The sequence below is a fragment of the Neomonachus schauinslandi genome, chromosome 12 (assembly GCF_002201575.2).
Source record: "Neomonachus schauinslandi chromosome 12, ASM220157v2, whole genome shotgun sequence".
NCBI classification, from domain to species: domain Eukaryota; kingdom Metazoa; phylum Chordata; class Mammalia; order Carnivora; family Phocidae; genus Neomonachus; species Neomonachus schauinslandi.
The window spans coordinates 5,039,908-5,058,006 of NC_058414.1; the positions used below are offsets into that span (position 1 = coordinate 5,039,908).

Here is an 18,099-nt window from a genome sequence, read left to right on the forward strand (position 1 = left end):
ACTGGCCCGAGGGTCAGCTCAGGGGGACGCAGCCTTCTTTCCTGCACCTGTGAAATAAGGTGGGTAGTACCTCTCACCAGGCTTCTGGAAGATGAAATGAAGTTGCATTTAGCACAGCGTCTCAAACCGTGAAGCGAAGAAAACAAGGAATGAAGAAGTTGATGCCAAAAACAACAAATAATCCGGTAAGGATACGACAACATGAAAGAAGTCTAGAGTAACATAAAGTAAATGAGAGGAAGAGAGGAGGTACATTAGAAAGGAAAAATAATCCCAGCCGACCAAGAGGGAGCCAAGATGGCAAGACAGGAGTCCCTGCAGCCTGTGGCATTTTCCCAGGGTCCTCCTGGGGTGGTGTCCCTGACGAACCCTCAGAAGCTGGGCAGTCTCTAATCTCCCACACCTTAGGCAATCTTATTTTACTTAAAACAAAAGCATTTCTCGATTTTTTTTTTTTTTTTTTTTTACTGGCTTTGCCTGCAGTTTCATCTCTCAAAGAAGAAGACACAAGAGGACTCTTGAGATCTCAGTGTGAGGAAATGGTAGGTTTTACTCTGAATTGGTGCCTTCAGGATGAAGGAGGATTGCAGGGAGTGCAGTCCTGGCAAACTTAACCTCCCAAATTTCAGGAACCAAGAAACCCAATGTTGATAGAGCAAAGGGAAATTCAGATGCAAAAGTCAGAATCTGTAATTTCAAGTAAACCTGACCAGAGAGAAGGGAAAGGAGGGGAGGGGCATGGGGAGGGGAGGAAGGGAGAAAAAGGGGAAGGGGAGTGGTAGGGGAGAGGAGAGAGAGGAGGCGGGGGGAGGGGAGAGAGGAGGAGCTGGGAGGGAATGCAAGATGGGGAGAAGGAAAGTGCAAAGGATCTAAAGAGAAACACGTTGAGCACAGATTTTCAAAGGGCATGTCGAAACATAATAACCAGTAACAAAAAAAGAGATTCACAAAATCAAAATCAAAGCATCAGGACATGGGAAGAGAAAACGAGCTGCGCTGTGTGTGGGGAACTGCCAAGGGCAACAGACACCTGGGGTAGTTCAAGCTCCTGAGCCACATGGTGATCTTAGCCTTCACTCCTGGGGCTCACCGTCCTCCCTCCTCTGAACCACGAACTGCCACTGGCCCCGGGGGCAAGCACCAGTGTTGCAGTCTGACCGACCCGGATCTAAGCCTGGACCCTGAGCACGGTGTTTCTTTGCATTCATGGTCCTCATCGGCAGAGGGGTGAATCCTCCCACCTCTCAGCCTCCGGAAGGTGGGGAAATGAGATGCGCAGCCCGGTGTGCAGGGGGACCTTCCAGCCAACACCAGGCTGCCCTCCCACCCTGCTTTCACCTGTATACAGGTGGACACTTCCAAGCCGACCTGACGGTATCAGAGCCTAGCACTGGCTGGAACGGTTTTGTCTTTTTCAGTCCCACTTATGAGTAAGGAGAAACTACCAGATACTAGCAAAATACACCATTTAGACAAATATAATAAGGACAACGAGCAGTTTCATTTCTTGGTAGTAAGAGGGCATTTATGGTTTTAGGAATTTCAGAAGTGACTGTAAAAATCTTCAGTCTTATTCTGTGTACTATGGCCTCACTCTACAACAAGGCATCCAAAATATGACTTTAAGATTTATTCAGTAAAGAGCAACAAGATGAATACAATTAACTTATCACGCAGTATATTCCAAACCATACTGGGAAGACCAAAGGCCATCTAAAATTTACTAGCAAAGGACCCGTTCAACAACTGACACCCAGCTCCACAAAGAGGCCCAAGAGCAGCTCTGCGAGGCTTCCTATGTTAAACAGGTACTAAATGCATTTCATTTGTAGGAATATGGATTGTTCTCTATAAATATGCGCTCACTCATTCATTCATCAATCCACAGGGTGTTTCCTGAGCCGCAGCTTCACACCGGGTACTGCGCATGCGCCGGAAGCGAGCGGCAGCTTCACACCGGGTACTGCGCATGCGCCGGCAGAGCCGCGCTCATGGCTTCGTGCCGTGCTGGTAAATACACTACCCCCCCAGCTTTAGGAATCAAGTGTGGAAATATGCCAGCCACTTTGGTGCGTATGGATAAGCTCCCTTTCACCCGAAGGAATGAACACTCCTAAAAATATTTAGAAAGATTCCAAGATAGGGTGAGTAGAAGCATCCCAAGCAACTATTTTTCCATAATGCAGAATCTAACGTGTATTTAATCCATTACCTTACTACTGCTTCTTTTATTAACTTTGAAAAATCCCAGAAATTTTTTCTTCTCTTTATCTGTCTCATCATTGGCAAGCGATGATTTTCTAAAGGTTTCTGGGGGAGGAAAAAAAAAAAGGCCTGTTATTATCAGCATATGAAACGAGATTAAATGGCACTCTTTAAAAATCTCAACAAACGAATCCTCCACTCTTAAACTTCCAGTTTTTACAAGACAGTGAAACCACCAACTATGTCTTTCAAAGCATTTCGAGCCACCTCAAAACCTCCAGTCCCATTTATGAAATCACTGAGGTTCTTATGATCTTCAGTGATTTCGGTGGCATTTTTCCCTGAGTGGGACTGAACCCTGTATGTGAATGAGAAAAACAAATAAATCAAAAAGTTCTTGGGCAGGACCATCCACTAGAAAAATTGAGCCACACATGCAATTTTACATTCTCTAGCAGCTGCAACTTTAGTAATGCATTCTGTGTAATCCAACATATCTAAAATGTTATCATTCCTTCACACAGTCACTGGAAAAATGATGAATGAGAAGTTTTAAGTTCGTTTTGGTACCGAGTCTTCAGAACGCAGTGTGCAAGTCACACAGGACGACTCGGTTTGGACGCGCCACACTCCTGGTGCCCACGAGCCACACGTGGCTCACGACCCTCGGGCCGACAGCACAGCCCTAAGGGCCGGGACATCTGTGTGAAACGTCTGCTTTAAGAATTGCGAGTGAGGCAAAAACAATAAACAAGATAAATCGACAACTTTCTGGCTTGAAGAGCCCCACTCATGTCCAGACTATGGGACAGCAGCGATCGTTTACCCAGGTGGTATTGAAATAATCCCATGAATCACAAGACTTGCATCCAATCACAAGAATCTAGGATTCACGTTTCCAGATTTGCGTTCCTCGACCTCAACCAGAATGTTTTCCTTCTTGATTACATTCTCTAGGGGGCCCATTTTTCTTTCTTCTATTGTTTTGTTATTTTTGAGCTCCAAGTCTTCGCTCTTCTTTCTTGGTGTTTTCCTCATCAGAAATTTAGAGCTGGAACGAGCCCCGTCGTGTTCCAGATGGGGAACTGCCAAGGGCAACAGACACCTGGGGTAGTTCAAGCTCCTGAGCCACATGGTGATCTTAGCCTTCACTCCTGGGGCTCACCGTCCTCCCTCCTCTGAACCACGAACTGCCACTGGCCCCGGGGGCAAGCACCAGTGTTGCAGTCTGACCGACCCGGATCTAAGCCTGGACCCTGAGCACGGTGTTTCTTTGCATTCATGGTCCTCATCGGCAGAGGGGTGAATCCTCCCACCTCTCAGCCTCCGGAAGGTGGGGAAATGAGATGTGATTGGATGCGATTCTTGTGATTCATGGGATTATTTCAATACCACCTGGGTAAACTCAGGTAACCGCCTGGGGCACATGGTGCCCCACCATCTCTGATTGCCATAATTCACTGGCTTGCTGACACTCCAGAGGCCACTCCAGGCTTTTTTCATGAACGGTTCTTCTCTTCCAAGCACACAGAGATGGCAGAGGGGAAACATTTAGGTGTTCCTGAAGGATAGAAAAATGAATTTCCCCAGCCCACTGCCAACCGCTAGAGAGCCAGATGGTCAATGCACAGGTGGAAAATCTGGACTGGGATTGTACAAGCCAGCTGTGAAAATAGCAACCCCAAATGGGTATACACATCAGTTAACTTCCTTATCCGCTGGCCTAGAATTTCATACTCCAGTTAGAGAACACACACGAAAGTCAAGATGTTAATAATAAATGCATTAACACGAAAACCGTCTACCCAACAAAGTGAAACCTAAACACCTTTATTCCATAAATCACTGTGTAAGTGGCGAAGGCTTAGGTTTTAGTACGGCCAAGGCTCCTGGTTGCATGCAGCGGCCCCAGCTGACCCACTGGCGCCCTGCACATCACACGACATCCAAACCAGCGAGTGGGGCAGCTCCAATCACGGGGCACGTGTCCACGCACGTACACGTATGCACGTGGATCTCACGGCTGATCACACTGCAACCCTCCACGAGAAGCCCAGAGCTATGGAAAGGAATAGAAACTACACTACAGAGTAAAACTACATATAGGTAACCAACAGCATGCCTTAATATGTGTATTCATAACTGATCATGTTTCTAGAATTGAGGGATAGGTGAACACAGATGTAGTAAAATGCGTGATATCATAGTGCCCGCGGGTGAAGGGGAGAGAGGAAGTGTTATGGGCACACAGGCAATGATACCAACCACAGAAATGACAGACTGATCAGAAAACTGTCACAGAATCGAGCCTCTTTTTTGCTCTCCCCGAACAGGGACAGAGGCTGGTCTGGATGCCCAGGGACAGCCCTGGCGCTGGAGCCTGCCTGCAGTGACCCAAGAGGTGTTCTCTTGTGTGGCTGCAGGTGTCGGCTCTCTGGAGGCAGCAGGGGCCCCAAGCAGACGGCCTGAGGTATAGGGGCAAGGGACTGGCGATTCTGTACTGATGTGCGCCTTCCGTGAGGCCTCTGGGACCCGGCAGACACGCAGAAGGGTCAGCCGGAGGGCAGAGCAAGAGCACTTGATGTTCCTTGGTGTTCCCATCAGGCAAAGGGGCAGCAGGTGCCTGCCACACATCAGGGCGGTAGCTCTTCATGGAGACACAGCCAGGCTGGGAGGACACAAGCATCAGGCCCAGAACCCGTGGTTCCAAACACACGGCAATTTGAGCGCGAACCCGATTTTCTTTCGGCTTTCTCTCGTGTACTAGAAGTTAAATGGCAATCAAAGTGTAGGGGACGACATGCTCCACCTCTAAAAAAGCACATGCTCTTTGAAGTATGGATGTGATTTGGAGAACAATAAAGATGAGCTGAACAGTGCAGGGGGAGGAAAGGGGCTGCGGGGGCTCCCGAATACCAGCGAATCCAAACCGTTCGCTTTTCCAGAGGAGAAAATGGAAGGTCAGAGCCGTTCAGTGGCCAGAGCATGGTCACGAGCAAGTAATGGCCAGAGGAGACCCACGCCTGCATGGACATCCTTCACATAGGCAAGTTGCTGAGTTCAGGTCCCCAGCAGGAGCCTGGGCACACGGGGTCTCGACCACCTGTCTCTGCTGCTCTCCGTCTGCCCACAATCCCCAAATCGAACTGATCCAAACTGAAGAAGGCTTCAGATGCATGATTTCCCTGCTCAAAACAACTACCACTCATGGTGCTTCTTACAAGAGAATCCTTCTGTTTGCAATATCCATCTATACGGTGCGATGGGGTCCATAACCGACAAGGGCTATGGTCAGATGCAACACGCATGGCCTGTGGTTCCAGACCGATGTCCACTTCTGTTTCGTTACTATCTTTATACTCATTAGTGAGATACTCATTAATGAACTTTGTGGAGACGGTGTGTGTACACGTGTAGTCCAACAAGTTCACATAAATTCCGATATATGGTATGTGTGAATATATATATCCACGCATATGTGTGCACGTATGTGTAAATATATATATATATATATCTGTGTATATATGTAAAGTGTAGGGTAAGTAAGTGTCAGAGTAAATTCAGAAGCTGGACTGATCATCCGTACACTTGTCTATGACAGAAAAGATTACATTTCAGTCTATACTGCCCCAAAGTCTGCAGCAGACAGAATGGACCTCGAGGGCAGGTGGGCACAGGTAGAAAGGAAAACGGTGTGTCTCCCGCATGTGCCACTTCCGCTCCGCCCTGAAATTCCGTGTTCCTAAAGGACCCATGTTCTACCCCAGCCTCCTTCATTTACTCAGCAATTGGAACCGCACGGCAAATCCCCACACGAGGGACATTCTTCTCTCAAGCAGCCAGGGAGTCAAGAAACCAAACCAAAGCCATATGTCAGCGGACGAGATGTCCCTAGAAGGGCTGCAAGGCATGCCCGCATTCCTTCAGGCCCTGCACGCAAACGCCACTTCCATGCATCGTCCTGGTCCAGAGCCATGCAAAGCCCAGCCGGGCCGGAACCGGCTCACTGTACCTTGACAGCTCAGGGAAGGCTCCGACTGAGTTTTGGTCAGAAGAACTGGAAGAAGCAGGCAATGAGAGAGTGAGGTCAAGCTCCCAAGCTGCAACGGCCCCTCTGTGAGCCTCAGAAGGGGGTTGTTTGGGCCCCTGCAGGAGAGGCCAAGGGCCGAGCAGGCTCCATTCCTGGCCCTGGATCTCCTAGAGCTGTAGCTGCCTGGCTGCTAAGCTGTCCTGTGGAAGGAGGTGGCAGCAAAGCCTTTTGCTGTTTCAAGCTGCCACCACCAGGCATTCCAGAGGAGCCAGGTCTCTGCCCAGCGACACATCTCCCCCCGCCATGGCCCTCGTCCCTTGGAGCAGCTGCTTGCTGGGGAGGGGCTGTGATGCAAGAGGAGCCAAAAGGAGAGGGCTCCCTACAGGCGTCTTCCGGAATGTTCTCCTTGCTTCTCAAATACTTGACTGCCCGTAGGGATAAGGGCATTTGGCAGGGATGATAATCAAAGGCTTCACAGCCGGCGTGGCACATGGCCCAGTATGGTCCAGAGGAAAGGGATGTTGGCCACTGGGCTGGAGCCGCTCACCCGCCATGCTGGCTGTTGCACCTTTATTTTCCAGGGAGGATGCTGGGAAGGGTCCCCTTTCCCCAGAGGGAAGGGTCCCTCGGAGGACGCCCAAGGCAGTGAAGGGCTCTCAGGGCTCAGGGCTCGGGTGCTTCCAAATCTGACAGCCAGGCTGGCTGCACCTGTGTCCTGCCCTGCCTGGGGATGGAAAGAGGGAGCCCTAGACCTATGGAGGTCTCCTCAGCTCTGTGCTCTGGACGATCGTGAGCTTGTTGGGATCCACTCCTGCATGGGGCGGCAAGTTTTATAGGACTCTTCCCAGATAAAATGTTCCACATCTACCTTTCAAGATATATCTGAGAATTGAAAGGGTTGTTTGTGTAAGCCTTTTTTCTTTCACATACTTGAGTAGGACAGTCTTTCTTCCTTCCTTCTTCCCTCCCTTCCTCTCTTCTTTTTCTTTCTTTCTCTTTCTTTTTCCTTCCTTCCTTCGTTCCTTCCTTCCTTCCTTTCTCTCTCTCTCTCTTTCTTCTTTCGCCAAATGAAGGCTGTGTTTCCACAGAGGCACAGAAACCAAATTTATATAGAGCTGATAGAACCAGACAGACATACCCACCCATGTAGCAGATGCTGGGAATAATCTTGTCTGAGTTTTAAAAAGATGCTGCGTAAAGCACAAGATGCATTGCTCTCAAATGTCAGAGCACTTTTTTTGAAGGACTAGATAGTCTGTGCATCTTACCCGCAATTGAGCTAAAACCCTTTCTTGAATGTCAAATGAGACCAGGGGTCCAGACCCTTCCAAGATTGGGGGGAGGAGAGGAGGTTCCACTATGATCACTGATTTTGCAATAAAACTGGTAATAAGAGGGGCACCTGGATGGCTCAGTCGGTTAAGTGTCTGCGTGCTCAGTAGGGAGCCTGCTTCTCCCTCTCCCTCTGCTGTCCCCCTCGCCCTGCTCATGCTCGCACACTCTCCCTCTCTGAAATAAATAAATAAAATCTTTAAAAAAAAAACCTGGTAATAAGAAAAGCAGATTTTCTTGGAAGAATTTGAAACAAACAGTAGAAAAACATGAAAAAATGGAATGTATTTCAACAACCCAACCTACTCAGTATTTGTGGAATAAATGAAAGGCCACAGATATCAAACGAGCCTCATGAAAATAAGGCACTTTTATGAAGTTCATTTTAATAATGCTAAGGTCAAGGAATATTCATTTATTTTTTTCATTCAGTCATCCATTTATTTATTTTGGTCTGATAGCTCTTTCCAAACAGTCCGCCCTTTGTGTCCATCAGGGAACTCTGCTCCCACACACATTGGTCTCCATGCCAACACCGACCTCTTGAGCGGCCACTCTCCCCAGCGGCTCTGAGCCCTCAGGTCAAGTACTAAATTCACACGAGGAGTAAGTTGTCTCTGGCATTGATGGTGAGGAAGACCAAGGCAGCACCGTGAGCTGTGTTCAGGGACTGATCTCATGAACTCTAATGCAGGCAGTTTTAGAAAAAGAGCTAAATGTATTTTGCCACTGTTTTTGTGTGTGTGTGTGTTGCTTTTTTTTTTTTTTTTTAAAGATTTTATTTATTTATTTGAGACAGAGAGAATGAGAGAGAGCACATGAGAGGGGGAAGGGTCAGAGGGAGAAGCAGGCTCCCTGCCGAGCAGGGAGCCCGACGTGGGACTCGATCCCAGGACCCCAAGATCACTACCTGAGCTGAAGGCAGATGCTTAACTGACTGAGCCACCCAGCCGCCCCTTTGCCACTGGTTTTGATGATGAGCAATGTTTGAGACTTGGGGGCAGTTACCAGCAACTGAATATGAAATCCAAGAGAAGATGGTTCACGTGTTAGAGAGCTACTTCTTTACTTACCTCGCCGAAGCTCACAGGAGGTAGGGTGATGCTCAGGACATGCTCAGGATTGGGGGGGAAAGAGGCACAATTACAGCAATGGGAACAAACCAAATTTATTTTCTGCCCACTTCAACTGTGCTTTGGACGGCATTTGGGTTGCCTGAAAATTCGGGTACCTGTCTCTACCGGGAACCTCGAGCGCTCATAGGCGGTGGACATCTGCTTCCTGCCTGTGCTCTTACAGGGCAGGTGTCAAAGACGCAAGGTGGCCTCACCTCGTTTGTTGTCCCACGCGTAGAGCTCCTTTATCCCCAGCTCGTTGAGGGACTTGGAAAGTTCCACCTCCTCCCCGGCAATGTTGTCCCTGAGGAGCACCACGTGCTCCGGGCTGACTTCACACTTTGCACAGATGACTGGGAGAATGTTCTGGAGCGGCACCTCGGGGCTCACACGCACAATGGCCTTTTGGGTTCGCAGGTAATTCACTACCAAGCGCACAGATTTCTGGAAGAACACCCCCGATGAAAGAATTCTGTAAGTGTGGGCTTCACCTGCTGCTTGTGTGCAGGAACTGACTACGGCAAGACTTTGTGCAGCCCGAGCCCTTTGTCCAAAACTCAGGGGGTCATGGGGGGAAATTGCCATACTGAAAAGTGAACGAGAAACACCTGGAATAATAAATTTCCCTTACAATCCCTCACTAAGGAACAGACTGCTAACAACATAGGAGAATGGACATCGTGAGGGGTCTGGATTTATCATCTAACACCTACGCTGCCTTTCAAGGATCCCAAACAGACCCGACACAAAGCACTTACATAAGTGTGGTGAAGGAAAAGAGTTTGAAAGTGGCATGAACAATTCAATTTAAAGAAAAACCCTAAAAAACCCAAGATATCAAAGTTTCAGTTAAATAGCTAAAAGACCCACATAAATATATTACTATCTATGTAAATATATATAGCGTGTGTATATGTCTGTGTATATGCATATTTTATACATACATATATACACTACGCATATGTATTTAAGCTACAGAAATATAACCGACATACAACAAACATATACATATAATGGACACATGATGATGGAGATCATAATCAGAAAACAAAATAAGCAGTGTGACTAAACCTGATTCTAAATGTCTACTGATAAACTGGCCACCAAAAAAAAAAAAAAAAGCAATATGCCAGTTTCATGCAGTCAACGTTTTCCTGGCCTTTACTGGCACAACATTGTCTGAGAATGCTGGAGAGGGGGCCACAGCAAATGCGGGTTGAATAAAATCTGACTGAGGTGGATCCATGCCCCTTTCCAGAGTAGAGATGGCACCAAATAAAATTTATTAAGCCCCCCAAACCTAAAAATTGATAGAAGATGAACTGTTGGCCAAATCGCCATTTTTAGAAGCAGAAAAATCTAGTAAATATTCCCAAGAATCTAAAAGCTTTTAAATGGGGCTAAAAGATCCACAGCAAAGGTTTATGAAGACGTACCATAAGCAGCTGGAGTCCATTTTAATCAATAATCAAAAGCCTGAAATACATCTATGTATAAGATATGCTCCCAGCGCAACGAGTAAACATTTCCGACATCAGTTTCTCAAAAGGGAAAACTCCTGTTTTTCCTCTCCCCCATTTCCCCATGGCTTCCTTGGACAGGAGGACCTCCAGAACGGAAGGAGAATCTCTATAACTAGTTCAACAAGTTATCGGCTAGTAACTTGCGGTTATGTAAAGTTAAATTAATTAACATTAAATACAATTAAAGGCTCAGTTTCTTACGCTAGTTGTACTGCAGCTGCTTAACATTAAGTCTCATGTGGCCAGGGGTGACCGCCTTGGGGAGTGCAGAACGATAGACCATTTCCATCTGTGCAGAAAGTTCTAACGGCTAGCTCTGCTCTAGACTGATTCCTCTTCTATAATAGCCAAAGGAGCAAAGATACAACCATGAATATTATTAAAGTTGGTTAATTTCCATCTTCTAAAAGAAGCTCAGTTTAGGGCCTAACTTTGCCTAGCAGGGAAGTAGAAATTTTAATAGCTGTTTGCACGTGTTGCTCAGAGAAGAGGGGCTCCACCAGCCCCCTTCCTCAGCACCTCGGCCACAGGGCTCTGCATACGCCCTCAGATAACAAAGCCCACCCCACCCCCCCCGACCCACCCCGGCCCTGGTCCTACTGACCTCAGGTGCCTTGGGTGGGGCAGGCTTCACCTTCTCTTCGGGAACTTTCTCTTTGAGAAATACAGTGTGCACATTCAGGGTCCCAACTAAAGTATTTGGCTTAAAACTCAAAGGCTGCTGGGTTTCCGAAGACCGGATCTCGAGGGCATGGTGGGATGGATTTAGGTGGTTCTGAAGACAAAGTTCAACCAGTAGGTCCATCATTGCATGGCTGAAAAAGGGAAACAGATCACATTAATTAGGAATGTTTTTGTGCTCTCCCTTCAGTCAAGCTGAGTAAGGGTCAAACCCACGCACCAGTAGGTGAATGAGCAAATTGGTCACGTGTATGTGGTCATACAATCACGGCTCATGAATTCCTGGCTCATGACTGGACAGCGTTTCCTAACATTTCCAACACTAGTAAACAACATGCCTGAAAGAGCAACCACCAGAGCCGGGAAAAGAGTTATATTTGTATTAAGTCCATGGATATGTTGACTTGAATCCTACAAGGTTAATTACAAGTGATACTAATAAAGACTAAATTTTCAGTGATTCATAAATGTCTCTTAAAAACTGATAAATTTTAAAAGATTTTATTTATTTATTTGAGAGAGAGAGAGAGAGCAAGTGCAGGGGAGAGGGGTAGAGGGAGAGGGAGTCCCAAGGAGACTCCATGTTAAGCGCAGAGCCCAACTTGGGGCTTGATCTCATGACCCTGAGATCATGACCCGAGCTGAAACCAAGAGTTGGTCACTCAACCAACTAAGCCACCCAGCTGCTCCCAAACTGAACATTTTAAGTTGAAGATGATAGCTAAAAAAAATTTATGCCTTTTTAAAGACAAAAGACAAAAAAAAAAAACCCTAAGAAAATGACCTTGTTTGAATGTCAAAAACTGTCATCATGTCCCCCACCACAGGGAATTATTTACCAAGGGAGGAGAGTTAACAATTCAGATTACTCCAAAGAATTTCCTTTGCCTCTTTTATATCTGCCTGGCAGAATGTTTTTATATTTAAAGCTGATCTCTCTTTCCCTAAATTTCCCAAGCAATAGAGCATATGCCTCTCATGAAAGCATAGGTCTTTCCTGTGACCTATTTCCTAATCAGTAACTGACATGGCAATTATTTCTGGTCAGAATTATGCTTTCCAGGTGTCTGGGGGTCCGGGGGTGCAGATCACAGACTCGCAGTGCTTCTGTGAACACACAGGTGCCCGGGTTGTCCTGATGCAGCCCGGGCACCTGTCACTTACCCCGAGGGCTGCGGGCTGCTGGGGACCCTGGATCCAGACAGGAGAACCACAGGCAAAGCCCCAAGCAAGAGTGAGTCCCCAAAGTGCCCTGCTTCTTATTCAACTGCTACAACTGAAAATTAATCAGTAATGCTCGAATTGATACAAGATTTTATTTATTTATTTGAGAGAGAGAGAGAGACAGCAAGAGAGAGTGAGAGAGAGCACAAGTGGGAGGGAGAAGCAGGCTTCCCGCTAAGCAGGGAGCCTGATGTGGGACTTGATCCCAGGACCCTGAGATCATGACCTGAGCCGAAGGCAGATGCTTAACCAATTGAGCCACCCGGGCGCCCCTTGGATTGATACAAAACAACTCAGCATTTCTCCTGGGTCCCTGGACTCTGACAGGGCATTTGTGGGGCCGAGGCAGTGCGCATGCTCACAAGTGCCCCAGCACACACGGCCACACTGGCTAATAACACAGTAAATACTGTAAACTCCGACTCCTTCAGCTCCGGGGCAAAAATCATCTTTATTCCAACCACAAGCTTAATGCAACGCAACAAGAAGACTCCACGGCATGATGACATTCCACTGAGAAGCCTCAGTACAGAAAACAGACTTCCAATGATGCTAAAATGAGGTCCTATTATTTGTTACCTCTCCCTGTGTATCCATGATGCTACTCACGTGCTCCCCTTCCTCGTCACCCAGTCTGAGAGGCGAGGTGTCCAGGAAAAGGCAGAGCAAGCTTGGGACCCTGGTCCATCTGATGCTCGCTCCTTTCCCACAGATAAACTGTCAAAATTTGAGTCAGTCTTAGAATGTAAACCACAAAGAACACAAGAGCTACCAATGTTACTTTCTGTTCTTTGAATCCACTAATCAGTAACATGTTTGAACACTGAATTAGATGCTCTGAAAAGGAGCAGTCAGCTCTGGAGCAGGGTACATTTTTCTCCATCACCGAGAATAAACCCATCCTGCTATCATCGAAGCCAGTACTGATTGAATATGCTAGCACAGTGCTGTACCCATTTTCTGGCCGAATAAATAATGGGCCGCCCAAATCTCTGCCTTGTGTGTCTGGTGGATTTCCCCCCAAATCGCCTGATCCATTCTGGCTTTTGATAGTTCATTTAATGAAAGATGAGTTTCTTCCAGTGACATTCTCAACAGTTGGAAATGGAAGCAGTTTCTCAACAAAATGTTTGGGGGGGGAGAAGAAGGAAAAGTTCCCAAGCAGAAAATTTTATGTGCTGGGGAGCTATCTCCTCAAATTTACTATTAAATTTGGGGGAGGAGAAGGCAAAAAAGAAAAAAAAAAACAGAAACAAAATAAAACACTAATACAAGAGCATGATCACAAAACCCAACACCAGATGCCCTGCCCGGCCATCATACGTGCTTAAACGGTATGAAGAACACAAAGTCTATTACCAATTCAACTTAGACAAGCAAATCGGACACCATCCTTTCCCAGTGGCAAGAACCCAAGCCAGGACAGAGGGGTTCCCACAGGGAAATAAGGAAGTTTCGGGGTGAGAGGAGCTCAGGTTTTGATAGGTGTCTTGCTCTACTTCGGGCCATCCGCATCTGTGACTCCCAGAGGGACGCGGCATCCTGATGAGGACTGAAGTTGGGTTGCACTTGAGAAGCTGGATATGCACCAGTCCAAACACGAGGACCTGGGTCCAAAAGCATGAGCTCATCTTGCAATGCTTCCTGCAGGGTTGGCCACTTTGTGTGACCCTGCCCCAGGCTCATTTAAAACACGACCCGATTTATTACTTTTCCACTACACGCTGCTTTTTAGGATCATGTCCATGCAAAATGAGGTGGGGGGAGGGGGGGCTAGCCTTTCTGCCACTTTTCACCCCACCAGTGAATCTGCTATTGGCTGGCATTTAAAATACCAAATTCCCAAGAGCATGCGAGTTCTTCCAAAGCGTCTTTGATGCCACTGGAAAAATCTACCCAGAAAGAGAGGAAAGGCAAAGCATAATGGCAGCACCCAAGGATGGACAGAGGCACCGCCTGGTCCCCACGGGCTTCCTGTATGGATGTGTAGACCGCAGCCTGCAGCGGTCGGTAGCGTCTCTAACTGGGTGTCAGTGTGCACCCTCCACAGCGTCTCAGTGTGTCCCTCTGCCACTGGGCCACAGGAAAGAACTTTCCAGGGACTGGAAGAGGTTGCCTACTTACTCGTACACATTCTCATCACCTCCTGAGCCTGACCGTTCCTCACCTCGCACCTGCCCTTGGATGCAGCAGCATCTGCCTTGGATCAGCAGCTCTGCACACACCAGCTCTGTGAGGTGTGGGCATCCTTCCCATATCAGCAGGGTGGTTCCGTGAAGGCACCTGAGGGGAGCTGCCTGGGATGGAGTCCGGGCACCGCCACTCACCGATTCTCAGACCTGCCTCCCCGTGCCTCAGCTTCCTTACTGGTGAGGGCATACAGACAGTGTCCACCTGTTAGAGACTTAAATGAATGAACACTGGTAAGGTAGTGAGCACAGCACCAGGCATGCGGTGTGATGAGTTTGTGAAATACATGAGTTCATTTGTTCCGGTCTTTTCTGTTTGGGGATTCTGTGTGGTGAGATGTTTTAGGTGGCTCAGAGCAGAGCTTCTCCTGTCTGTATGCGGCTAAACTCCACCTTGCTCTCAGCAAACACAGAGATATCCCAACGCTCTTGAAGTAGCATCCTTGAGACTGCACCATCAAATTCCCCCAATCTTACAAAGAAGGAAAACAAGGCAACTAGACACCCTCCGAATGTCAAAAGAAGAATCAGGTGTATTAAGAAAGTTGACTAAACCATCACTGCTAAGAACCCAAGGCACATCCCCTGGGCCTCGGTGGACACCCAGCATTAACACCGCCATGAACAGAACTGTGTCCTCCTCAAAGTCATGGTGAATCCCTAACCCCCAGTGTGGCTGTATTTGGATATGGGGCCTCTAAGAATGTAATTATGGTTACATGAGGTCATAAGGGTTGCACTGATAGGACAGGATTAGTGTCCTTACAAGAAGAGACCCAGAGAGCTTATTCTGTGCACCCACAAAGAGGAGGTCATATGAGCACACAGAGCAATGATGGTTGCCTATGAGCCGGGAAGATGCCTCAGAAGGAAATCTACCCACTGGCACCTTGACCTTGGGCTTCCAGCCTCCAGAGCTGTGAGGAAACACATCCTTTGCGGAAGCCCCCAGTCTGTGGTATTTTAAGGCAGCCTGAATAAGACAAAAACAAACACCATTTGCAGTCTCTCTCTCTCGCTCTCTGATCCCAAGTAATAAAGAGGACTGACCACTCAAAACCACGTTGATAGCGGTCGAGGAGGGTCACGAGGCGGATCTCTGGGGCTTTCTCTCCCCATTTCTCCTCAACATCCTTTTTCCCTCCAACCTCTTCAATCTGTTGTTCCCCAAAATGCCTCTTAAGTGCTCAGAACGTAGGGGTGAAATTTATTTCCTGGTATTTGTGGTGATCTCTATTTTTAAGCTTAAAAGTATATAAAATTTTTTCTTCGTCTTTTTTTTTTTTTTTGAATTTTGGTAATATATTTTATTTACCCAATATACACTTTCTTTAAAAAAAACAAAAAAAACCAAAACTATTACTGCCCAAATGTGTATAGACTTCATGAAACACTTTGGCAGGAGTCTGTGGCTTTGATAAGAAAAAGCTGATGTTCTTTCCCAGGCGGTTCTTTCTGAAATCCCAGCAGAGAGCTAGGCAGAGTGATGGTCAGCCTGTGCCCATAACCCTGCCCCAAATGTAGAGGCACTCGGGACCCGAGGATGTGAGCAGGCTCTTGGGGGCCACATGGCTGGGACAGGGAAGTCAGGGAGGCCATGCCCTATTTCCGTCAAGCTGGGCCAGGTGACGAGTCGCCCCTCTCTGGGACGCACTTCTAGCTAAACTGCAAAGCCTGCCTGTGGTCAGGCTGTGGAGGATCATTCTTGAGCTGCGTCCACTATCCATTCCTACAGCTCTCTTCCTTCCATCGTGCCAGCACGACCCTGGGCTCACTCTTGAGGACCATGTGCTCACCCTGGTACCTCTAGCAGAGCCGGTGCATGCCCTGCAGCTGGGGTTCTCAAAGATTAACCTTTAATACGAAAGTCAGATTGCTTGGCCTCTCCTCAAGGTTTCTGAATCACTAGGACTAGGCTGGGAATTTGCATTTCTACCACGTTCCCAGGGATGCAGCCGCTCACGGTCGGGGGCCACGCTTTGAAAACTACTTTATTCCTTGTACTCATGAAATGAGCATTTAGTACAAATGTGTTGATTAGATAAATGGGTCCCTCAATGCTGAGTTTACAAGTTACATTAAGGTAGCTAGTTCTGGGGGCCTCTGGGTGGCTCAGCTGGTTAAGTGTCTCCCTCTTGATTTTGGCTCAGGTCATGATCTCAGGGTCCTAGGATCGAGCGCCTTGCTCAGCGCAGAGTCTGCTTGTCCCTCTCCCTCTGCTCTTCCCCCTGCTCGCTCTTTCTCTCTTGTTCTCTCTCTCTGGAATAAATAAATAAAATCTTCTTTTAAAAAAAGGTAACCACTTCTGGACATGATGTTAAAATGAACACACTTAATTTGCATGTACAGTCAAATCCTAAACTGGTTGAACGTAGCTTAGTTTCATGTGTGGAACCAAGGCCAAGAGGTTTCCCCAAGCCATGAGTAAGGCAAAATCTGGCTACCAAGTCAGAGCAAGTCCTGGGAAAAAGTGCAGTCTTGCAGCTTTGTGTGACATCAGAGAGGCAGGATAAGGCAAGATGTAAGCAGGGCCATCCGAGAGGCGGCCCCTATGGATGAGGTCAGGTGCGAAGGAACGCACAGGCAGAACACCCGAAGGACAATGGAGAGACCAGAAGATGGAAGAAGCCACAGGCAGAGAAGTCTGTGGGTCAGAGGCAGGGGTCTAGGTTCAAGGCTAGAGTCAGCGACAAGAATCTGGTCTTAGGGAAGCTTGGGTCCTCAGACTGTCAAGTGAGGCCAGACGGAACCAGAGAGCAGGAAAATGACCAGGGGTACTTTCATCCCACGTACAAGTCAGAAGCTGAGTCATCAGGATGATGGCACCAAATCCCCAAATCCCGATGGCTCTCCCTCACAAAACCCAAATGCCTCTTGGGGCCAGACAGCCGCCACAGTCTGCAAAAGTTCTCACAGTATGTGGTCTAGGAGAGATTGGGGTTATGCCAACTGGAGAGACTAAGACTTAGAGAAGTCTAAGGCATTCAGCTTTTCAAACTGCTCAGAAGGCAATGCCAGTTGGAGCATCTAGTCCTAGAGAGAAATGTGCAGAGGTTGGGAGCCGGACAGTTTTTCTGGCTATGTGTGATGTCATGAGCTGTTACCTGGACAGGTGTGGACAGGTGATATCAACATGAAGTGCATACTGGTTAGACAGATTCCTACCATGGTAACTTGTGCTCTCTCTTAACTTTGACCACGTCATGTTTGACCTTTATCTTCAGAGTCTGGTGCCTCCTGTGTCCAGGTCATACACAAGCAGACCTTTGCTGTGTGCTTTGCACTTGGCAGGTGAGTCAATGTGCCTTTTTGGGGGAGCTGGTACACAGCCCAACTACCTTTAAAGTTAGGTTAGTGTTTATTTTAAATGTGCATGTGCCATTTGGATGCTATTATTTTTTAAAGATTTATTTATTTTAGCGAAGGGGGAGGGGCAGAGAGAGAGGAAGAGAGAATCTCAAGCAGACTCCACGCTGAGCATGGAGTCCGAGGCGGGGCTCCATCTCAAGACCCTGGGATCACGACCTGAGCCAAAATCAAGAGTTGGACACTTAACTGACTGAGCCACCCAGGCACCCCGGACGCTATTTTTAATAGAAGAACACTGTCTCCTACATTTGAGGAAAATTAATGTTCTGATGAGTCAGTTTCCTTATGACTTGCCTGGCACTGGAACAGAGCCTTGTGACCCTGGTGGCCTGTGTAATCTTGCTTGATTGAGACCCGGGGAGCTCAGGAATGACCCACAGGAGACTCATTAGCACACAGCCACCACCCCATCCAGGCCCCTGTAAATCCCC

General features: G+C 47.6%; 1 protein-coding gene across 1 annotated transcript in view; it reads right to left on the reverse strand.

The window, feature by feature from the left end:
- COBL (cordon-bleu WH2 repeat protein) overlaps window positions 1-18,099 on the reverse strand; it is a 289,484-nt gene that overhangs the window by 154,068 nt on the left and 117,317 nt on the right. The window contains exons 3-5 of the mRNA XM_044920215.1: window positions 10,810-11,020; window positions 8,898-9,126; window positions 2,213-2,310 (exon numbers count right to left, since the gene is read on the reverse strand). Coding sequence (XP_044776150.1) covers window positions 2,213-2,310; window positions 8,898-9,126; window positions 10,810-11,020 — 538 coding nt within the window. The remainder of the gene's footprint in view (window positions 1-2,212; window positions 2,311-8,897; window positions 9,127-10,809; window positions 11,021-18,099) is intronic.